This window comes from Narcine bancroftii, chromosome 12 (genome assembly GCF_036971445.1).
Source record: "Narcine bancroftii isolate sNarBan1 chromosome 12, sNarBan1.hap1, whole genome shotgun sequence".
Lineage (NCBI taxonomy): Eukaryota > Metazoa > Chordata > Chondrichthyes > Torpediniformes > Narcinidae > Narcine > Narcine bancroftii.
This window is the reverse complement of record NC_091480.1, coordinates 77,427,677-77,452,589: the sequence shown is the minus strand read 5'-3', so window position 1 is coordinate 77,452,589 and position 24,913 is coordinate 77,427,677. Positions and strand designations below refer to the sequence as shown.

At 43.4% G+C, this 24,913-nt stretch overlaps 1 protein-coding gene across 5 annotated transcripts in view; it reads left to right on the top strand.

Moving 5' to 3' along the window:
* The window catches only part of LOC138747616 (protein AF-10-like), a 222,294-nt gene that overhangs the window by 141,608 nt on the left and 55,773 nt on the right, over positions 1-24,913 (top strand). For 4 of the 5 annotated variants that reach the window (XM_069906998.1, XM_069906997.1, XM_069907000.1 and 1 more), the window contains one exon: positions 9,081-9,653. The exons of the other annotated variant lie outside the window; for it this stretch is intronic. In XM_069906998.1, coding sequence (XP_069763099.1) covers positions 9,081-9,653 — 573 coding nt within the window. The remainder of the gene's footprint in view (positions 1-9,080; positions 9,654-24,913) is intronic. 5 annotated transcript variants of the gene reach the window in all.

Below are 24,913 nucleotides of genomic sequence, written 5' to 3'. Positions count from 1 at the left end.
TAAAACTGCAAGAACAGGAAGTCACCATTTCAACCAAGTGACAGTGGCTCAGCTGTCGAGGCACTGATCCAGGTTAGATTCTGACCTCTAGTGTTGTTGATGTGGAGTTTGCATGTCTCTCTGTGGCTGTATGGATTTCCCTTGCCCCCCACCCCCCCCCCCAGTGCTCCAGTTACCTCTGCGCATACTAAAGATGTGCAAGTCAGTGGGTTAATTGGCCACTAAATTGCCCTTCCTGTGTAGCTGAGTGTTGAATGATAGGAATCTGGGGAGAGTAAAATGGGCTTGGGTCAGTGGGACTAGGCAGAAAAATGGATCAGCACAGACAAGAAGGGTTCAAGGGCCTGTTTCTGTGCTGTAATGTTCTATGGTTGTAAGATGAGTGAAATCTAACATTAGACGCCAATTCTGTGCCATCACATGATAGGAAAAACACAACGTTGGAGATACTCAGCAGGTCAAACAGTTTCCTTTATATAGCAAAGATAAAAATACACAGCCAATGTTTTGGACTTGAGCCCTTCATCAAAGTACGGAAGAATGTTGGCAGGTGTCCGAATAAAAAGGTAAGGGGGGAGGAGCATGTCGCAAGGCAGGAGGTAATAGGTGGAGAAGGGAGGGAGGGCACAGCAGCAAGCTAGGGGAGAAGGGATGGCTCAGTGAATAGAGAGGGAAGGGGATGGAGAGCTGAGGGATAAAAGGGAGGGGGAAGGAGAGCAGACTAGCAGAAACCAGAGAAGTCGATGTTAATGTCTGGAGAGTACCCAGATGGATAATCAGGTGTTGTTCCTCCAATTTTCAGGTGGTCTTGGTGGGATAGTTCATGAGACAATGGATAGACTTGTTAGTATGGGAGTGGGGTGCAGAACTGAAATGCTTGGCCACTAGGAGGTTCCTGACACTGGTGCGGACAGAGCGCAAGTGCTCAGTGAAGCGATCTCCCACTCTACATCTAGTCTCTCTGATGTAGAGAAGGCCACAAAGGGAGCATCCGATGCAATAAATCAATCCTGCAGATACACAGGAGAAGAGTTGCTTCACTTGAAAGGCCTATGTGGGATCCCACACTGTGGAGAAGGAAGAGATGTAGGCACACATGAGGTACCTCCTGTGGCTACAGGGGAAGTTGCCGGGGGTGATTGATAAGGAGGAATGTGTACACAAGGGAGTCGAGGAAGTGGTCTCTTTGGAAGGCAGAGAGGGGAAGATGTTGATAGTGAGATCCTGTTGTAAGTGTTGGAAATTCCAGAGGATAATGTGTTAGATGTGGAGGCTGATGGGATGGCATTCACCTCGTCTACACTTCCTCGCATCCTGCCCCCTGCAAGGATTCTGTTCCCTTATCGCAATTTCTCCATCTCCACCACATCAGTTGCCAAGATTAGGCCTTCCAGTCCAGATCTTCTGATGCATATTTCTCTCTCCTCACCTCTCTGCCTTCCATAGGAACCTCTCCCACATGCACCCATCCGTTCCCACCAATCGCCCCCTGGAACCTTTCTTTGTGACCACAGGAGGTACCACATTTGCGCCCACACCTCCTTCCTCAACACAGTCCAGGGCCCCCAAATAGGTTTTTCAAATGAAGCAACACTTCACTTGTGTATCTGCAGGATTGACTTTCTTCATCTGGTCCTCCCTTTGTGGCCTTCTCTATATTGGAGAGACTGGACGCAGATTGGGAGATTGCTTCGCTGAGCACCTTCACTCTGTCCCCACCAGTGACAGAAGCCTCCTAATAGCTAACCATTTTAGTTCTGTCACACTACCTTACTCACATGACTGTTCATGGCCTTGTGTACTATCCAATTAAGGCCACCATAAATTGGAGGAACAACACCTGATTCTGGGCACTCTCCAGCTGGATGGCAATAACAATGACTTTTCCAGTTTCTGCTAACCTGCTCTCCTTTCCCCCTCTCGTTCCCCTTGTCAGCTCTCCACCCCTTTCTCTCTCCATTCACTGAACCATCCTTCCTCCCCTTGCTGGCTACTATGCCCGCCCACACTCCCTTCTTCACCTATTACCTCCTGCCTTTTGGGACAACACCTCCCACTTACCCTTTTATTAGGATGCCTGCCACCATTTTTTATACTTTGATGAAGGGCTCAAGCCCAAAACATTGGTTATGTATTTTTATCTTTTGCTATATAAAGAATTCAGTGTCAGTGCTGTGCAATTTCTCAGCAAAAGGAGGTGTAAGACGCTCCTTCTGTCTGATGGCCTAGAGATCACCCTTGGGCAAGGTGTAGTACCTGTTTAGCCTCCCAATCAAGGTCACATGAAGCCATGGATTGTAGATGTGGATGGTTTTATAAGCAGATTCTACAAATTGAAACTAAAAATGCTGGGCAGATGAATCTGCTGATCAATGACCAGGGTTACCTGTCCAGTATGGACACTGCAACTGAAGAAGGCAATGGGAAACCCCTTCAGTATTTTTTTCCTTTATATAATCATGAACTCAACATCGGCTATGGTCTCAGCTCAAAGATGGAGCCTTTACTGAAGAAGAACAAGGGAGGCAACAACTACAATTTGGAGGGTCAGAGATCGTGACGAATAGAGAGACATGATAGCCCACACTGAAAGACAAGGCTCTTGAATAAATGAATATAAAAGCACTATTTGACCAGCTGAGTTTCTCCAGCATTGTGTTTTTACTTCAACCACAGTATCTGCAAATTTTATGTTTCACTACAAGTTAGAAAGAATGTGATTACATCTGGAGAGAGTGCTGAATGATTCACAAGGTTATTCCTGAGATTGGAGGGCTTGGGTCTTCAGGAGAGATTGGCTGGGACTGATTTCCTGGATCAGGTGTGAGCTCATAAAATTAGGAGAAGCATAGGTGAGGTCTCTGTCTTTTTGCAGTGTAGGGGAGTCTAAGACCATGTGGTAATGGTTTAAAGTGGTAGAGGTCCTAAGGTGTAGATCTTTCACACCAGTTATCCATCTGTAATATTGAAAGTACTCCTCTCTCCGTGGCCACTTACTGATTTGTGGAATATTTCCAGCATTCTCCTTTTTATCCATGCTTTACCGATATCTCTGTTTTATTTGGATTTTAAAATATTCCTTTGTTCATATTTTCTTCCTCCAGCTAACCTAATTAGTCTGCTCACCAGACAGTTCTGTAAATGTCATCATCATCATATTTTATAAATATATAAAACGGAAGAGGGTGGCCAGAGTTAACATAGGACCCTTGGAGGATGAGAAAGGAAAACTGGTAGCAAAAAAATGAGGAAATGGCCGAGGCATTAAACAAATATTTTGTGTCTGTCTTCACGGTGGAAGACATGTCCAGCATGCCCAAGTGCAGAGTTAAGGATGCGAATATGCGAATGTTGGGGAGGGCCTTGATAAAATAGTTGTTACAAACGAAGTAGTGATGGAGAAACTAATGGTCATATACCAAAATTCCTTGGATTCTGGGCAGGTCCCGGCAGACTGAAGACAGCAAACGTCACGCCACTTTTTAAGAAGGGATGTAGGCAGAAGACTGGAAATTATCGGCCAATTAGCTTGACGTCTGTGGTTGGAAAAATGCTTGAAGCCGTCATTAAAGATGAAATAGTGAAACTTTTGGAACGAAAGGGTTCAATCAGGCAGACGCAGCATGGTTTTAGAAAGGGAAGATCTTGTTTGACAAACTTGTTAGGATTCTTTGAGGATATAATGGGTGCGGTGGATAGAGGGGAACAGGTTGATGTTGTATATTTGGATTTCCAGAAAGCGTTTGATAAGGTGCCGCACAAGAGACTTCTCAGTAAGTTACAGGAAAGTGGAGTCCGGGAAGTATATTGGCCTGGATTGAAAATTGGTTGTCCGACAGGAGGCAGAGAGTCGGGATAACTGGGAGTTTTTCAGGTTGGCAGAGAGTGGTAAGTGGGGTGCCTCAGGGATCAGTGTTAGGTCCACAACTGTTCATCATTTACATTGATGACTTGGAGGAGGGGACAAAATGTGGATGACACCAAATTGAGTGGAAGAGCAAATTGTAATGAGGATGTGGAGAGTCTGCGGAGGGATATAGTTAAGCTGGATGAGTGGGCAAAGGTCTGACAGATGGAGTACAATGTTAGTAAGTGTGAGGTTATCCACTTTGGCAAGAAAAATAAAAGAGCTAAATATTATTTAAAGGGTGAAAAACTACAACATGCTGTTGTGCAGAGGGACTTGGGAGTGCTTGTGCATGAATTGCAAAAAGTTAGGTTGCAGGTGCAGCAGGTTATTAAGAAGGCAAATGGAATGTTGGCCTTCATCGCTAGAGGAATTGAATTCAGGAGTAGGGAGGTAATGATGCAACTGTATAAGGTACTGGTGAGACCACACCTGGAGTACTGTGTCCAGTTCTGGTCTCCATATTTGAGGAAGGATATACTGGCTTTGGAGACGGTCCAGAGGAGGTTTACTAGGTTGATCCCTGAGATGAAGGGGTTGACTTATGATGAAAGATTAAATCATCTAGGATTGTATTTGCTCGAGTTCAGAAGAATGAGAGGAGATCTTATAGAAACATATAGGATTATGAAGGGTATGGATAGGATAGATGTAGGAAGGTTTTTTGAGCTGGCCGGGGAAACTAAAACGAGAGGACACAGTCTCAAGATTTGGGGGTGTAGATTTAGGACAGAGATGAGGAAAAATAGTTTTTCCCAGAGAGTAGTGAATGTTTGGAATTCTCTAACCAGGGAAGTGGTTGAGGCTGCCTCATTAAACATATTTAAAATTCGGTTAGATCAATTTTTACATGATAGAGAAATTAGGGGATATGGGGAGAAGGCAGGTAGGTGGAGTTAGGTCATAAATTAGATCAGCCATGATCGTATTGAATGGCTCGATGGGCCATTTTTGGCCTACTCCTGTTCCTACTTCCTATGTTCCTCTGTTCCTATCAACCCAGTAGTCCTGGTTTCATACGATAAGAGGAAGCACCTATGTCCCGTTCTCCTTCCCTCAGCTGCACCACAGCTAAGAACTTGTTTTTCTCACTTTTCCATTTTGGTCATGAGGGTTTGATCTGAAGCCATAGTTCTGCCTTTCTTTCCACAGATGTGCCCTGAAACTCTGAGTGCTTCCAACAATTTTCTATTTTTATTTCAGATTTGTGACAGCTGTAGTTTTTTTTCCAATTCCATTTCCTAGGGGCATGGCTGTGAAAGCAAGACCATCAATGGTGAGGGGCCAAATGCAGGGAGAACACGATTGAAAGAACACAAATTACCCAGGAGATTGGATGGCTTGGAGGGAGGAGGTTGTTTGGCACCGTGGAGGAATTCAAGAGTGTGCAGATGATTTAAAAATACCAGACTAGGGTAGGAGCTTAAAGTCGGGTTGTTGCTTCAGGAGGAACCAGTGCGGTCGGTGTGCCAACCCGGGGGAGAGAGGTAAAGATTTGGTGCAAATGAGTGCACAGGAGGCAGAGTTATGAATGACATTGTTATTCATGCATATTGCTGTTGCTGGAATATTTGTGGTTTCCTCAGTGGCATCTGTACAAAGAGAAAGAGCGATACTGTTTCAGGCTGGTGACCAGTCACTGGAACTACAGACAGTCACCTACATACACACTCCCCCACATCGTCTGAAATGGAAGATTGAACAGCACCCACCCAGCTGAAGAAAACCACATAAGCCTGACAGGAAGCTCGAAGAAACTCGTACGAGACTATCTAAACACCCTGCACAAATTTAAATTGTCAGTGCGGTTGGAGTTGACAGCACTTGTATCTGAGTTGGATAGTCGTGGATCTGAATCCTTTTACTGTCCCAGTCAAAAGTCTGATACATTGGTGAGGGAGAAACGGAATTGCCATCCTGCAGATGAATTATTAGAGACGACCAATCTATTTCTCTCAAATGGAACTGAAGGGTCCAGTGACAGCATTTTAAAGAGGAGCAGGGTAGTTCTCCATGATGTCCTGGACAATATTTATACCTCACTCAACATTTTTAAAACAGATTACCACATAATGTTTGTAGGCATTAGCCATTCTCTACTGAGTGTGGGGGATGGTTTGAGGTACAGAAGTTGCTAGAGGAATGCAAGATTTTTTTTAAGGTCAGGAAAGTGACAAACCTACGTTTGTGTGGAAGAGTATAGGCATGCAGACAGCTACAGTGGCTCACTTCCTCACAGCTCCAGTGACCAGGTTCGATCCTGAACTCCAGTGCTGTCTGTGTGGACCTTGTACAATCTTTCTCCCACATTGCAGCAGTATGGGGTGATAAGTTAAATGGCCAGTATAAATTGGCCATAAGTGCAGGTGAGAGGGAGAATCTGGTGGACAGTTGAGGGGAGAATGAAATGGGATCAGTATTAATAGGTATTTGATGGATGTTATGGACACATTTGTCCAAAAGGGGTTTTCTCCGCTACATCACATTCAGGGCCACTCTCTCTGCTATTATTTGACCATCCTCTAAGCAGATTGTCTCCATGAACTGGAATATTGGAGCAGGAGAATGTCAAAGATGGTCCATTGTTCTGCTCCATTTCTTTGGCTTGGATTCCTACACATGATACATTTAATGCATCTCCAATCTCCAACATTGGTTTAAGCTTATTTTTCATATTAAACATGCTACAGTGAGAAGGGTTCTTCTGCGAGCAGTCCAACATGTTAACTCCAACATTCATAAAGCTATATTCAAATTCAAGATTATCTTATTTTCATGAAATAAAACATGTAATATTACACAAAATTGCATTTAGTCTGGAGTTAGGCAAACAAAAATTCACTATCAACCAAAATTGCCCAATGCCATTTACAGTGAGAAAAAGAGAAGCAAAAAACAGTCCCCCCAGTGTCATTGAGTGTCTGTGGATTCACCTCCTGCACTTCAGTCCAAACTATCAGCAAGTGGAGCTCCAGATCCAAACTTCCAACACGATCAGGAAGTCCTCAGTGCCCGAGAACCCTTGGGAGCCCTTCCACCCTCTTGCATCCCAGTTCTGAGATCTGGCACCCCTTCAGCCAGTCTCGAGCATTCTGCAGCCTGGTGTGGGTCCTTTGACCACAAGTTGCATGCAGCCTGTGTTTTCAGCTGAAGAGCCTTTCACTGGTCCGCTGCCATGGACACCATTCTGTAGGGTTGTCTCCACTGCTTCTCCTTCTCAAAGAGGGGGTGGTCTCCCTGTTTTCTGGTGTTCTGTGCCAGTCCTCTACTCCCCAGAGTCTGTAACCCATCGAGGCCACTGCCGAACCCAGGTGCTGCCATCTTGGGCCCTGACTCCATGTTCGCAGGAAAACCATTTAAAGCCAGTATGGAGCTGTTGGCAGTCAGACTGGGAGCACTCTCTGCAGATCCTCACCAGCAGGAGCACTGCTGTTGCAGCAGCCCCTTTTTTTCTAAAGTTATAGAACAAGAGCACAATTACAGAGTATAGATCGCACTGCTGTGGGTTTCAAACTGTCTTCAAGCTGTTGTGCGATTTCACACTCTTTAGCCTTCTCTTCTGTGGGAGGTGGGAGAAGTGAGTATGTCTGGGGGAGCGATGAGTTCCTCAGTATTGTTAAAATCTGAAATAAAAAGAACAAAAAATTCTCAGCAGGTCAGGCTGCAGAAGTTGGGGAAGGTTCTACTCATTTATGTTTTTTTCGATAGAATTTGCATGATTTTACCATCCTGAAGAATGCCCGATGTCTCAGCATTGACTGTTCACACACGAATGACCAAAACTCAAAATATCCATTTCCTTATGTGAGTTTAGGTAGCATACTGGAAGTGCGGTAATTAAAGAGGTGGGACTTGCAACGTGCATCATCGATATGTGCCGTTTAGCCCATTGTTCATGGAATGCCTGCGACCCTAGTGCTGTCCTCCCGCACACACTCAGCTCCCCACTCTCGATTCTTCACCCTTTGTTCGCCTTTCCCACCTCCTCCAACTGGTTCCGTCTGCCCACCAAATGCTCTTTATTTGGTTCCACCTATCACCCAGCCCTCCCTCATATAGACAATCTGTTCTGTTTCCTCTCAGTCCCAAAACAAGAACTGAACCCAAAACATTAACTTGCACCTTTTGCTTCCACAGATGGTGTTTGACCTGCTGAGTTGTTTCTGTGCTCATTTTTTTTGTTCCAGATTCCTGCATCTTCCGTCTCTGTTGGGTTTTAACAGCGTGACTATGACCAGATATCTGTTCCAGCATGTGGAGTCATTTCCGTTTTATCCTACCCAATCACATTACCCTGCCAGTGGCACCCTGACAGGAAGAGTGAGGGATTGAATGTAGGTCGTGGGGGGAACTCTCTCCAGCTTTTCTTCACTGTCAAACCATGTTCACCATAGAGAGTAAACTCAAATTATGGCTCAACCAGAACAATCTGTTTGTTTGTTGATTAGTCTCTGTGAATTGCCTGCAGTGTGAACACGAATGGTGGAATCTGGGAGGAATGTGGGGAGAATAGAATTAATTTTTAAAAATGGGTGTTTGATGGTTGTCATGGACTTGGTGGGGAGAAAGGTTTGTTTTTATGCTTGATAACTGCTGGGCACTATTGATGCTGCTGCGGTCCCACAGTACTACACACTGCTGAGGTTTTAGGTTTTGAAACCTTCTTATGCTTTTTACCCAGCTGCTGCGTTCAGGAAATTATTCCCAATTTTCTGGAACACAGTCTATAAAAAGATCGGAACGGGAATAAGGGACTCATTCCTGTTCTAACATTTTACCTCTTCAACCCCTAATAATTTCCGTGGATTTCCTGAAGTCTAAACTGAACTGCAGGCAATCTTTGAACAAAGGACTAATGAATAGGATGTCCAGCCTCCTTAGATACCACACTTCAGGTATTCTGTCTAAACCCGTGGTGTGATATGGATATTTGGAATTTTGGTTATTCCTGTATGAACGGCCACTCCCAGAAAGTCGGGAGACACTTCAGAATGGAAAAATCCCGTAAGTTCTTTGTAAAAATATATCTGACACAGAACCTTGCTTGACGATGGAACTTGAAAGCTGCAGGTACCCAGTGACTATGAGTTGAGGGAGGAGGGATAGGGATGGAAGGGCTGTGAGCTGTTTGCTGTACACCAGCTTGAGTTGTGTGCTTGGTGATCCATTACAGGCAATATCCTGAGCCCTTCAGGCAACGCACTGCAGCCTTCCCATGAGACCGGGGTATTTCCCAAGCCTGACCTGCGTGGGGAGCCTTACCCAGCCGCCCGGGACTCTTCACAGACTCCGGTTCCCTATGACACACCGAAAGCAGATGTCTTCAGTGCCGAAGGATCTCTGTCAGGTTTTGGCTCGCTGATGCGTTTCGCCCCAGCTCCTACGACCCAGAAGAAGGTGTCGGAGAGCTCGCCCGGGGACTTCAGACCTTCTGGAGGGATGGGAGGCCCTTCTGGTGCAGGGCCCAGCTACAAGCGCCCTCAGCTCACTGGTCCAGAAGAAGAGGAGACGGTGAAAGAGAAGAAGCACAAAGGCAGCAAGAAGAGCAGGCATGGACGGGGGAGGCCCAAAAGGAGCAAAGACGACAACAGCCCCAGTCTAACCATCCCAATCTCCCTCATCACGTCATCGGCCGCTGACCCAACTGGATGCATCACCAGCCCTGCCTTGCCTAAGCTAACGCCATCCACCAGCTTGAGTGGATCCATTCCAAGTCTGTCATTGGAATCTTCACTTCTTGCTCCAGGTATGGAATTTTATGTTCAAGTGTAACAGTAGAAGCCCCTTCTGACTCCTGAAGCCCAGACTGCACAATTACACCCCTTAACCTACCCACCCCAGATGTTTTGGAGGGTGGAAGGAAACCAAAACTCCCTGAGGAAACCCACGCAGGTCATGGGGAGAACACATAAACTCCTTACAGACAGTGCCAGATTTTGCTGCTTCAATTTGTCATATCTTCCCAAATGGCTCAGCAGGTAAATAGAGCATGGTGGGGGGTTTGGTGGAGAGAGAGAGAAGGGTGGTCACCTTTTACATGACTCATGCTTTTCTTTTTTAATATTTTTATTAACATTGAAATTTCACATCCAAAAATACAAAGAACATACAGATATGTTAAAATTCAAAAGGATGAATTCCACTTTAATCATATCATTTCATCCAAGGTTCCCCACATTTTAATCAAACAGATTATATTGTATTGATAATTTATTGTTTTAAAAAAGGAAAATCTAAACCCATTACCAAGAAAGACTCTGTTTGGCCAAAAGAAAGACAGAATTCTTATCGGTCATAAATTACCTCATCAGTCAACATTTCTACCTTCACAACAAATCAAAGATGATAAAAGTAATTCCAAAGTGTTTGAAAATTTGAATTGAGCATCTAAATTTCTTCTCTAAATTTAAGCATGACGTGGTCAAGTAGCCATTGAGCGTGATTAGATGGGGTAACATCCCTCCATCTGAATCACGGGTCATACATTTGACTGCGGTAAGTACCTGTGTTGTTCAAGGAGTCGGGAGCTTGGATGGCTGGAACCAGGTGCTAAGTCCACATTCAGGGCTTCGGGAGCTCAGATGGCTGGGGCCTAGGAGAGAGTTTGGGCATTGAGCTCAGATGGGCAAGTGACCAGGGCCTAGTAGTCTGTGGCCAGGGCATCAGGATCTCTGGTGGCCATGTGGCCAGGGTGGGGGTGCATGGTTGGAGAGTTGGGAGCTCTGGTCGGCGGGTTGCCGGGGCAAGGATCCATGGTTAGGGCATCGAGAGATCAGATGGGCGGGCAGTCAGGCCAAAAATAGGAGGGGTCATTACAGAATACATGCGATTTTTTTTGGGCCATAAAAGGGGATGGGTGGACTGTTACACAGGATCAACTATTACACAAGTATATATGGTAGATATTCAATGAAGGAAATAGAAGCTTTCTTCCAGTTGCCTTTACTGTCCCTGGATCAGTCAAAAGCGAAATCAACAAATATCCTTGCTCACTGTCCCAACCCCCTTGCATTGACAGACATAGAACGAGTTAAAATCCTGCATTTAGCAATCTGGCAGCATTCTTTGGCCATACAGGTAGTATGGATCTTGTGTGAGTTACAGTTGAAAGTTCAGACATTATGTTCAAATGCTTTGAGGTGTATTAGGTCATGAGTTAACATCTGGGACCAGGTCCAAAGGCAATGAAAGCCTCTACCAGCTGTTGGCTACAAGGGTCCTCCTTGAGGAATGATGGGTTGTCTCTTCTTTCTCAATGGGGAAGAATCTAAGATACAAAACAATCCAACGCTTGTGGTAATTGTCAGTCTCACTCATAAGGTCTCAGAGGAGGAGTGAATATAGTATTGCAGCAGGAACACTCAATGTCAAGCCCACCCAAAGGTGAGCACTCACCTTGTGATTGGCTCCTTTGAATGTATACACACCTCACCACTGGCTCCCTTAATTACCTGCCCTATTTTGGGCATACCTTACCCAGCCCCCCCCCTCCAGCCAGCAGGTGTGTAAAGCCCAACATGTAGAGCAGCTGGGTCTCTTTTCCACTTGGAATGAACCTCCAGGTTGTGAGCTGAGGGCAATGCTGGAGAGTAATTTGCAAGGTGCGTGCCTGTAAAGAGTTGGGGGCTTATCGAGGTGCATGCCTAGAGCCACCATTGTGCTTGTGTTGCAACAATTACTCTAAATACTTTTCTTAACTAATCAGGGTACCATTCCTGCTGGTTATCACAGGGTGGTGGGTACCATTGGTTGGGTCTTTTCACTGTATTTAACTGTCCACGATTAGTAGCAAGTGCCGGTTGTTAGTTGCATCTGATGCTAGTGTATGATGAGTTCCTTGTCTGATTGTGTGTGCGTGCTTGTTTGTTCATTCCTTGTGGCGACTTCCACTCCCCATGAATAAGTAACCATCTTAGTCGTGACTGAATTGTTTTCAGACTCATTCCTTCTCGCAACCTCCGAACTTGTGTTCCGCATCACATTTGGCACCAGGTCCAAGGAATCTCGGCTGAGCACACATACAGAACCAAAGCAATCAAAAGGGGTTCACGCCCCATAAGGATAGAATTCCTAGGTGGACCAATGACAATGCGGGGTTTGGTAATGTAGTGAGGCTACTGGCTGACCATGGGAAACATGTCGACTGGCCCGATTGCTTAGCTCCCCATAGGGAGAAAATTGGACACCATGTGGTGTCCCTCCTCATGGAACTGGGATTTTCAGGGAGTAAGGGGAGCCAGAGAAGTGCTTTTTGGCACAAGCCCTGGAAATAGAGGACAGGAAATTGCCTATTTAAAGGGGGAGGTGGAGACGCTATAGCAGTGTTGCTCCACTATAGGAGAAGCAGTCTGAGCTGTGCAATCCCAGGCCAATCAAACTGAACAGAAAGAGACAGAAATAGTGTGTAGGCTACCTAAATTACAAGTTTGGAGTAGCCCGTCGGACTGACTGGCAGCTAGACCCAGTTAAGGTCCACACCATGATATGGCAGTGGGATGGACATGTGTAGATGGACAGCAATGATATCAGGAATGAACATGTCCTCTTCCCTCCACCCCCCCCCCCACCCCCATATGCTCAATCCCTTGCAAGCCAGACTAGTGACCACATGATCTTAGAATTGGCTTCAAGACACCGAAGTCATGGAGCTGTGTGTTATCAAAACCATAGCCATTGTGAGACCACTGAAACCAGGGAGTATTCAGCGAAAGAGTTCACTATGCTGGGGGATCGCTGTAACGAGGGAGTGGAAATTAAGCATGGAAGTGGAGGTGAAAAGTGGAGGATGGAAGGTTTGCACCAAGTGATGAGTGGGTGGTGGGGAAGTGTGAGGGGGATGAAGAAATCAGAAGTCTTGGGAACAACCATATTGTTAAATAGTAATTATGAAACAGAATACATACACAGTGTTAATATCCATCAGAACGGTCTGGTAGTCAACTTGAGTGTCTGAATTCTTTTGTTGATATCCTGCCACTCTCGAACCTCAACCTGGGTCAGCTGGTTATGGTTTCATGTCAGGCGTATGTTTGTGGGTCTAAATCCCATCCCAGAGAGTCGAATCTCGAGCTAAGTTTCAGTGCAATGTTGAGGGAGTGTTGCACTGTCTAAGATGCTTCCTTTCCAATGAGACATTAAAAAAGGCTCTTCCATTCCCTGATTTTATTCTTTCTTCCCTTGTCATCATGCCACCTCCATACAAGATATCTCACATGCCCTGCCTCCACCGACTTTATCTTCACCATGGATCTCCAGTCTCTGTGCACCCCTAGTGCATTCCCTTTGAAACCATGACTTATGCCTGCCTTCCCCAAAGTGGGAAATGTCCCACACCATTTACCACCCTCTTTCCAACCCCCCCCCCCCCCCACCCGCCATTGTTATCACATTGCAGTTTGTGAGATTTGCAATTTCTGTCTTGTTTCTCATCTGCCAGTGGTGACCAGATGTGGGGTGGGTAAAGTGTTGTGAAATTGCAAGTATGCTTTTTCTCCCCTTGATGAATGCAAGAGAATGGAAGAGAGATGATGGGAGGATGCAGCATGGAACCTAACAGTCAGTGAAGAGCTATATTTTGGAGGGTCCTAGGATTTGCTGTGTTGTTTTGATTTGTACCTCTGTATGAGCAATGTGGCTGTTAATTCAGCAACCAAATTCTGCAGGAAGACTTGGGCTAGGATATTCAGTTTTAGGCAAGTTGTTTCCCAGTCTCTTGCTTAGTGAGGGTGCAACACTGCAGCATTTTTAAGAATGCTGGATAATGGAAACTGTGGTTAATATAAATTTAAATTTAGACATACAGCACGGTAACAGGCCATTTCAGCCCATGAGTCCATGCTGCCCAATTAACCTACACCCCCGGTACCTTTCGAATGGTGGGAGGAAACTAGAGTCCCCAGGGAAAACCCACGCTGACATGGGGAGAACGGACAATATGCGGGATTCGAATCCCAGTTCCAATTGCTGGCACTGTAAAAGCGTTGCATTAACCGTTTTGCTAACTGTACTGCCCCAATGCCATATTTTAAGGGTTAAAATAAAGAGCATTAAGTTTGTTCCTTTCACCCAAGTATGTGTCTTACAGTGTTGATATAGCTATGACATCAGTAATAATTTGGATTTATAATTTCCCTTTAACACACCAATGCATCCTAGAGGAATCATGAAGCAAAATTGGACACCAAGCAACAAAACAGGGCATTGGATTAAATGGTTAGGCAAAGGTTGGATTAAGAGAATTGGAGAGATTAAGAGAGAGAATTGGGGAAGCAGAAGGGAGATAAGATTATAATTTGTGGACAAAGATGGTGAGTCAAACCTCTGATCAGTTTATGCAGTAATTCTTGGAATGATTTTAATTTCCATCTTCTCTCTATCCAACTTTCAAGCTTACTATTTTCCACAATGCATCATCTAAATTAATGCCTCTGTGACCAGCGATTCTCTGAAACATCCTGTCTTGCGTCTTCCAAAGTGAAAAACGACTTTCCGCAAATTGAAGTTATAAAACCTAGACTTACTGCATCATCTTCTTGCATCCACCTCATCAAAACCTTTAAGCACCTTGTACATTTCAAAGACGTGGAAGTCTTGGAAATGGTGCAGAGGAGATATTGCCTGGATTGGAGTGTAAAAGATACAAGCAGAGGTTGGAATAACTTGGATTATTTTATCAGAGCACTAGAGGCTGAGGGGTGACTTGATAGAAGTCTATAAAATGAGTATGGACACAATCAGCATAGATAGTTATGAGTCTCTTTCCCACTGTGGAAATGACAAATACCACAGGGCATAGTTTAAGGTGAGAGGGAAAAGGTTTAAAGGAGATTTGCAATGGGTGCCTGCAACAGGTTCCCATGGGATGTAGTGATAGCAAAGTTTAAAAGGGATTGAGACAGGTACATCAATATGCAGGAAACCAAAGGATACAATCCTTGGGCAGGGAGGTAGTATTATTGTAGATTGGCATCATAGTCAGTGCAAACAGATGGGCTGAAGGGCTAGATTTCTGTTCTACATTCTGTGTTCCATCCCATACTTCTAAAGTATGGAGAGTACAGGCTCTGTCTGCTTAATATGTTCTTGAATGACAGTCCTCCCATCTCAGAACCACTTCAGTGAATCTTCGTCTATAGCATGTACGTCTTTTTTTTAAATCTAAGCTTGGAGATCAGAATAGTAAACAATACTGTAGTGAGTCATTTTTACTCCTGCCCTGAAATTGTTTAAAAATAAAGACCTATGAATTAGTTCCACAAAGATTCATGGGCACAAAACATCGTCCGTCCACACTTCTGATATCTATACTGAAGTGGATAAACCTCGTGTATGTTTCCACATTGTAATCCAGGTGAAAGGGGTGCTTTTAGAGAGTGGTAAGCAATAAAGAACAGTTTGGAACCCTCTGAAGCTGAGATGCAGCTTGAGGTTCTTCACATAGGTGAGGAAAGATCTTCTCAACTTGGTGGAAGAGGTTTGACTGGTGTGGAAAGAAGTGGGACCTGAGTCCTGGGCCTATGGCTGTATCAGCTCTCTATGCTCAGTGGCACGCAGAACTCTTTCCTCTCTGATATCTTTCCCTACGTTAATGGAGTCCTTCTCTACCTTCTTTATGTTATTTTTTTTCCTGTTTCATGAATCATTTGAACAGTCATCATGAGAGTCATATCTGAAAACAGAGAAACTTTTGCAGAGCAACATGGCGACAGATTTCTCAAAGCTGTGATTGATTGCTTTGTGTTTCTGTTAGAAGTGTGAGTGGCAATTCAATGGGACACAGTTTGATTCAAAGAAGGAGGTATCTTTGTTGCTTGACCTTTAATTGAGACCCACTGTGTTTAAGATGATGGTTCAAAGCCACCAGGCAGAGCTGGAGCAGAGTGACCCTCAACCCCCATCTGCACCCCCCTCCCACCATACCCGCTGAGTATAAAGAGGCTGTTGTGCTCCATGGAGAGGTGGGGGAAGAGTATATGGTTACTCTGAGGGCATTACTATAGCAACAGCTCAGTAGAGTCAAAGGCCACTTCCATTTTATTAATAAGTATAAAGGCTGAGTTAAAAATGATGTTCATTTAATCTTTTTGGTTTAATTTGCAATACAGAAGATGTCTGGAACATATTGCACATCTCTGCAGATCATTTGTAAATCTAAACCTCCCAGATTTTATATTTTTAGTTGCTCTCAATCTCCAAAATACTTGGGGGTGAGAAGTCCAGAGTCATTATGCATAGAAAGTGCTTCCCAACATTACCCTGAATCCTCCAGTTCACATTTCAAATTCATTCCCCATTCTATATTTCCCCCAAACCTATTTACCTCAACTTTTTTGATCTCAAAACCTCAATGATATTAACTATCCTTTCCGGTGACCTCCCCCCCCCCCCCCAGAATATATGCTGCAGCAATTCTGGTCTCCTGACCACCTACGTTTCACCAATGGCCTCTGCCTCTTCAGCAACCAAATCTGAAATGTCCTTCTTAATCACCTCTAACCTAAGGCCTTGGGCATCACTGAACTAATGTTATATCTTTTCCTTTGTAAGGTTTGCGGTCCCTGAGGAATACACCAACCAGGACTAAGGCTGGACTTAGGAGATAATTTGGGGGTGGGGGGTGGGTGGGGAAGGAATCATGAATCAGGTTGGTCAGTCCTGTGTGTGGTAAGGGTGGGATCAGATTTATTGTCAGAGTTCATACATGACATCACATGCAACCTGGAGATTCTTTTTCCTGTTGGTGAGGCAGAATTACCACTAATTGGTAGTGCAAAAATAAACTGCTCAATGTACACATGTAAATAAATAAAGAAATGTAAACAAATTGTGCAATACAGAGATAAGGAAAAGAAATCAATCAACTGCAAAACTAAGAGCCCTTAAATGAGTCTCTGATCGAGTTTGTTCTCGAGGAATCTGATGGTGGAGGGGTAGCAGCTGTTCCTGAACCTGGTGGTGTGAGTCTTGTGGCACCTACACCTTTTTCCTGATGGAAGCAGTGAGAACAGAGCATTTGCTGGGTGATGTGAATCCTTGATGATTGCTGCTGCTATTAGACAGTGGCTTTCCCTCTAGATCACTGGTGAGGAGGGTTTTACCTGCGATGTCCCGGGCTGTAGCCACTACTTTTTGCAGTGCTTTATACTCAGGGGTTTTGTTGTTCCCCCATACCAGACCATGATGCAGCTGGTCTGCACACTTTCAATGAGTGATTCAGTGTATGTTATTGCTTTTAAGTGTAGTTTTCTTATTTTAAAAAAATATGTATCCAAAGGTTGCTGGAGACATGCAAGACTGTTTTCTATTCTGGATGGAACTTTATAAAAGTATGTAGAAGTACAGCTGTAGGAGGTGGCCACTGAACTGTCAAGCCCACTCTATCATTCAGTGTGATCAGAGTTGATTTTCGGAACTAAGCCCTAAATCCTTTATTTCCTTTAAAAATTAATTAATTTCTGTATTCACTGACTCTCCTGAGGTAGTGTTTCAAAAATTCACCAATCTCTGGGTGAAGATATTTATCTTCCATTCTGTTCCAAAAGCTCAATCTATTAATTTGAGACTTTGATCCCTGGATCTAAATGCCCACCAGCTAAAAGACATATCATCCCCATGCCTGCCTTGTCAAGCCCCACAAGCAGGTAATGCATTTTAACGAGGTCATCTCTTGTCCCTCCAAACTCAGGCTCAGTCTGCTTAACCTCTCCATGTCTGGTAAATCTTCCATACTGATAATCATCCTGGCAAACTTTGGCTTCACTCCCTAGATCACAGGCATATCCTCCTGAGGTAGGGAGACCATACCTTTGTGTCACATTATACCTCATCATGTCCAAAAGTTTTGGGACAGAATGCCTCTATTCTTTTTTGCAAATCCTGCTGACATAAAGAACACAAACCATTTTCTTTACAGATTTCTTGCTGTATTTGCATGTTACATTTCAATGGATTTTTAGAAGGACACCTTGTATGCCGTCTCGACACTTTCCAAATATTGACCTCCAATTTCCAGTAAACCACCCCACCCTCATTTTCTTTATTTCTCCTTGCTTGCCCCATTTCTCCTCCTCCTCTTTTCCCTTTCTCCTCCCCACCCTCTCGACCTGCCCATTACTCATACCTTCCTTCCTTTAGCTCTCCATCTCTTCCCTTCATTCCAAGATCTGCTCACCTATCAGTCTGCAGCCTCCGTAGCCCTGTCTTTTCCTCCTAACTTCCTACTTTTTCCCCTTTCTTCCCCAACCCTTTTATTCTGCCTTCTTTCTTGCCGTTCCTAACACATACGTACAGATATACAGCATGGTAACCAGGCCCTTTTGGCTTATGAGCCCATGCCACCCAATTGACCTACAATCCCCAGAACGTTTTGAAAGAGTGGAAGGAAACCCACGCAGACATGGGGAGAATGTACAAACTCATTACAGGCAGCGTGGGATTCAAACCCCAGTCCTGGTTGCTGTAATAATGTTGCACTAACCTGCTGAAGGGTTACAGCCCAAAGCATTGACGTCCATGGATGCTGCCTGATCTGCCAAGCTCCTCCAGTATATTGTGTATTGCTCCATTCCTTCAGCTTCTGCAGTTGTTCTTGTTTGTCATCTTTCAGTGATTCATGCCCAAGGACTCCCAGATACTTTTGAATGCTGATATTTTCAATTCCTCGCTGTTTAAGAAATACTCTCTAATCTTTCCACCAAAGTAAATGACCTCATATTTTTCTGCACCATATTCCCTCCGCCATGTTCTTTCCCATTTATTTGACCACTCACTCTGCATCTTCCTCACAGCTCAATCTCAAACAGATTAGCCTCCATAATAGCAAAACATGCCAAAATCCTTCACATGATATATCTGACACCAACCCAGATAAGGAAGTTTTCAAATGAAATAAGGATTTTTAAGAAGCATCGCTGAAACATGGCTGAATGAGGGATGTGATTGGGAACTGAATGTACATGGTTACACCTTGTATAGGAAAGATAGGCAGGTAGGTAGAGGGGGTGGCATGGCCCTGATGGTAAGTAATACTATTAAATCACTTGAAAGAAGGGGCATATGGACAGAAATTGTGGAATCTTTGTGGGCTGAATTAAGAAATGGCAAGTGTAAAAAGACTTTACTAGCTGTAATATACAGGCCCCCAAACACCAGCTGGGAAGTGGACTGTGAACTGCAGCTGGAAATAGAAAAAGTAGGTCAGAAGGAGAATGCCAAGATAATTATGGGAGATTTTAATATGAAAGGGGATTGGAAATGTCAGGAAGGTACAGGATCTCAGGAGAAAGAGTTTATAGAATGCCTAAAGGATGGCTTTTTGGAACAACTAGTCAATAAGCCCACCAGAGAATTGGCAGTTTTGGATTGGGTGATGTGTAATGAACCTGAGGTGATTAGGGATTTAAAGGTTGTGGAGCCCTTAGGAAGTAATGATCACAACATGATAGAGTTCAGTTTCCAAATTGAAAGGGAAAAAAATGATCTCAGGTGTGTCAATATTTCAATGGAACAAAGGGAATTACAGTGGTATGAGAGAGGAACTAGCCCAAGTTGACTGAAAAAGTCAGCTAGAATGGGGGGGGGGGGGGGGGTGGCAAACAGAATTGGTTGATATTTTTACAAGAAATAAAGAAAGCACGGGATGGATATATTCCAAGGAAAAGGAAAATTAAGAATGGTAAAGTAACGCGGATGTGGCTAACGAGAGAGGTTAAAGCAAAAACAGAAGCAAAAGGGAGGGCAGACAGGGTGTGAAAAATTACTGGAAAAGCAGAGGACTGAGAAATTTTTTAAAAACTTACAGAGAGAGACAAAGAAAGTCATTAGGAAAGAAAAGATGAATTATGAAAGGAAATTGGCAAATAACGTACAAAAGGATACTAAGAGCTTCTTCAAATATTTAAAAAGTAAAAGAGACAAGGGTAGATATAGGGCTGATTGAAAATGAAGCTGAAGAAATTATAATGGGTGACAAGGAGATGGCAGAGGAACTAAATGGATATTTTGTGTCATTCTTCACTATGGAGGACATATACTTGATGTTCAAAGGTTTTCAGGAATAGAATTAAGTACAGTCAGGATTACAAGAGAGATGGTGCTTAATAACTTGAATGGTCTAAAAGTAGATAAATCTCCAGGACCAGATGAGGTACATCCATGGGTTCTGAAGGAGGTGGCCTTGAAGATTGAAGAGGCATTGCAATTAATTTTCCAGAAATCAATAAACTCGGGCATGGTTCCCAAGGATTGAAAGGTCACAAATATAGTTCCACTGTTTAAGAAAGGAGGGAGGCAGAAAAAAGGAAATTATAGTTATAGACCGGTAATTGGAATCAATCTTCAAGGACGAGGTTACAGAATACTTGGAGGTCCATGGCATGATAGGTCCAAGCCAGCATGGTTTCATGAAGGGAAGATCCTGCCTGACCCACTTAATGGAATTTTTTGAGGAAATTCAAGTAGGGTAGACAAGGGAGAGGTTGTGGATGTGGTGTATTTGGATTTTCAAAAGGCCTTTAATAAGGTGCCGCTGTTTAATAAAATGAGATCACATGGAATTACCAGAAAAATAATGGATTGGGTAGAGCATTGGCTGATAGGCAGAAATCAATGGGTGGAAATAAAGGGATCCTATTCTGGTTGGTTGCCTGTTACTAGTGGTGTTCCGCAAGGGTCGGTGTTGGGGCAGCTGTTTACAATGTATATTGATGTTTTAAATTGTGGATTAAATGGTTTTGTGGCAAAGTTTGCAAATGACACGAAGTGTAGAAAAAATCAAAAGCTTGCAGAGAGACTGGGACAGCTTAGGAGAATGGGCGAATAAATGATAGATCTGATATAATGTTGAGAAATGTATGATTGTGCATTTTGGTAGCGGAAATAAACAGTTGGATTATTATTTTGATGGAGAGAAAATGCAAACCTTAGAAGACAAAGGGACTTGGGGGCCCTTGTGCAGGATAACCTGAAAGTTGACCGCCAGGTTGGATTGGCGGTAAAAAAGGCGAATGCTATGTTGGCGTTTGTTTCAAAGGGAATTGTGTATAAGAATAAAGAGGTGTTGATGAGGCACTATGGGGCACTGGTGAGACCTCATTTGGATACTGTGTGCAGTTTTGGGCCCCATATCTTAGAAAGGATATAGCAACGTTAGAGAGGGCACAGAGGAGGTTTACCAGAGTGATTCCAGGAATGAGAACGCTTAGCGGCTCTTGGACTCTATTCATTAGAATATAGAAGAATGAGAAAGGATCTCAGAAACATTTTGAATAGTGAATGGATTGGACAGAGTGGATGTAAATAAGATGTTTCCCCTGTAGGGTGATTCCAGGACAAGAGGGCACAGTCTTAGAATTAAAAAGTACCAACTTACAATAGAGATGAGGAGAAATTTCTTTAGCCAGAGTGTGGTGGATTGCCACCTGCAGCTGTGGAGGCCGGATCTTTAGGGGAATTTAAAGAGTAAATTGATAGGTATCTAATTAGTCAAGGTATCAAGGGATATGGGGACAAGGCTGGAACTTGGAACTAGATGCGAGAACAGTTTAGCTCAGAGAGGTTTCACGGAGCAGACTTGATGGGCCAAATGGCCTGTTCCTGTTCCTTTTTCTTGTCATCTTGTTAGATGCTTGAGTTAATAATTCCAGACTCTGAGTTGGAGGCATCTGAAGATATGGTTGTGCTGTTGGGGGGGAGTGGCTGGGAGGAGTGTGTCAAAGGTATAGAGGAAAGTAGTAGATGTCCTAATTCTGTTTCCAGCTTAGTTCAAGCAGCTGTGATCTTTTTGAAGCAGTAAAGGTGATTTTTTTTTTTTTTGGTAATCCCAATCCAGGAGCATGGGTTTCTGTTTCAGGTCTTTGTTTCTCCTGGAGACAGGAAGCTGAACCTAACATTTGTGTGAATGGTTCAACTGCTGAGAATGTCTGGAGCCTGCACCTGGCACTGGCTGTTCAAGTTGACTGGACTCAAGGTATTCCTTGGGGCAGTGAACGAATCATCTACGTTGACTGTGGATTGATTTCTACAGTAATCCACGGCACTGAGAGGCGAGTGGTTGGGGATATCTAAGGTGATTACAGGAAATGATTGGTTGGATGGAGAAAAATTAAACTTTCCTGCCTTGGAGCAAGAGCATGCTTTATCAGAATGAAACCTGCTCTCTGAGGATTAAATTTCAAGGCAAGATCACGCATGCTCGTTCGTATTCTCTGGAATGTGGAAGGTTACAGGGTGATCTGTGTGAAGCTTTCTACATGTGGAGGGAAACAGATAAGGGAGAGAGAGAAAAGTATTTCCGTTGGATGGGGTGTGAAGAACCAAGGGCTGAGTCTTGAAGAATTAGTCAGACTTCTCTGGAGAGAAGGTTGGAACCAGTTGCACACAGAGAGTGGGAGAAGTTTGGAGCTGCTATCATTAACTTTAACTCTGAGATTGACAGGTTTACATTAAATTAAGGGGTTAAGGGATAACTGGGTTTTGTGGAGTTCAGCCACAAAGCAACTATGGTCTCACCAACCATGGAAATCAGGCAAAACTCTCGACTGTTGTTCTTGAATTTCCATGTTCCTATGATTTTCTGCATAATTATAATAAGAGATGAGGAAATATTAGGAAGCTAAAATTTGGAATTCTCTTCCCTCAAAAAAGCTGAAAGTTGTGTTAGTTTTTATTTCAGTGAGGATATTGTGACAGTTGGATAAGGCACTCATAATTTCAAATCCCTGAAGTGGTGTAGAGCACTGTTCTCAGGTCTCAGGATGGAGACTCAGCCTGCAATCTCTTCCAATGGAAAATTCCCTGAATCATCCAAAGGATACAACTCCTAGGACTGCTGGCCTAGAAGTTGTGGGACTTCTACCTGTGACAATGTAACCTAGAAAAGGAAGAATCATGAACGTCTGCAGTAGAAGAGCAACAATCAATGCAGATCTTGTGCCCTACCAACTCAAATAAAATCAGTGTTTCTTTGTTCCTCAAGTTCAAATTTTTGGTAATCTGATTGCACAAGAACAACCTGTTGAAGCAGCGTTCTCTGGTCCTTGATGCAAAACATGCAGGCACACAACCAGACTTAACACACATACAGGACAAGTATTCATCTAGACAAATAAATAAATATTGTTTCATGTATATGAGAGTCTCGGATGGTTAGTGTGGGCTGTTCCTTTGGTCATTCAGTATTCTCACTGCCCGTGGGAAGAAGCTGTTCCTCAGCCTGGTGGTGCTGGCTCTGATCCTCCTGCATCTCTTCCCCGTTGGGGCAGCTGAAAGATGCCGCGTGCAGGGTGGAAGGGGTCCTCAATGATTTTGCACACCCTCTTCAGACAACGATCCTGATAGATTACATTGATGGGGGAGAGGGAGGCTCCAATGACCCTTACGCACTTACCTAGGTTGATTAAAAAAATTCACCAACAATATTTTTCCTCAACTACACTGCAGAAGCATCATACACATTTTAATTCTTATCTTAGGTGAAAAAAAATTACCCTGAATTCCTTCTTAGATTTTACACAGCATGTTTCTGGGATGTAATAAAATGAATCCCTCGTCTATCTGAAAAGGAGTGGAAGTAGTGAGCTGTGCCTTCCTTAATACTGAATGGACCAAATCCTACTGGCTGCATTTGCTACTCAATGAGTCTCAATGTCTGATTGGTCTAATTGATGACATGGTTTTTGTTGACACAGTAGGAAATCCCACCCACAAAATGTCACTGAAAGACTTTCACAGCTGGAGAAGGTACTTTCCTAGCTATTCATTCTGTTATTTTTAAAGTAATATTTAAAATATTTCTGATATTAAGAGCCATTTAATGACTGCTAAAATTGAAATATATATTAAAATATATATTAGAATTCAGAAAAATACATACCTATCTATTGAATTCTTTGCCCATGGAAGCTGTCAAGACTGCCTCATTAACTATGAATATATGACAGATTTTTGTATTATAGGGGAATGAAGGGTTCTGTGGAAAAGGCGGAGAGACACCATTTTTTTTGGACTCCAGCAAGGTTATATAAATTAGGGTTGAAAAATGCCCCGAATGCTGGCACTGTGAGGAAGATAAAGGAGACTTAATACATGCGCTTTGGTCTTGTCCCAGAATTCAAGAATTTTGGATTATGATACACAAGTGTATGGGTGAAGTTTCTAGTATTCAAATTCCTTTTTGCTCCAGGCTCTTTGTCTGTGGAGACACACTTGGGTTATTTGTGGATAAATATTCTCAAAATGACAAGAATAATGGTAGGAAGACAAATTATTCCTAGAGGTTGGAAGAATATTCACAAAAATGGGGCAAATATCTAGGTTTCCTAGGGGGGGAATAGTGGTGAAGTATATTAATGAACAGCAAGTTTTTGTTCTGTTATTAGTGGTCTAAATATACACATATGGTTATTATATTGATTTTTTTTGCTACCATGCTTGTTTCTATTTTATGGATAAGTTTATGTTATGTAACTTGTGATTTACATAACTTTAAAACTGACTCAAGCGTTTGGGGAATTTTTTTTTAAAGAACTCAATAAAATTCAAATTATTTATATAACAAAAGAGAGAGGTGGAGCTCAGTCCATGGCCAGAGCAGCCATGATCTTGTTAAGTGGCAGAACAGGGTTGACGGGCCAGATGGCCAACTCCTTTCAGAAGTTGTTATGTGAAAGTAAAATAAAGTATTTTTAAAAATACCCCTAGTGTGTGAATGAGTGGTAGAATCTGGGATGTAAATGAGGAGAGAAAAATGGGGATTAATGGATTAGTGTAAATGGATAGTTAGCATGGATTTATGGGGCTGAATGGCCTATTTTCTTTCTCTGACTATGATGACTCTATATTATAATCCAAATCCATAGACCTGTTGACATTTCCATTGACACACTATCCATGGTTTTCCACACAGAGTGTGGAATCTGTCAGAATGTCCAGAATGTTTCTGCATGTGTCCAGTTCAGAACCTGGCGGGTCTGAACGGGTCCCTAGGTAGTAATAAATGGTATTGATGGA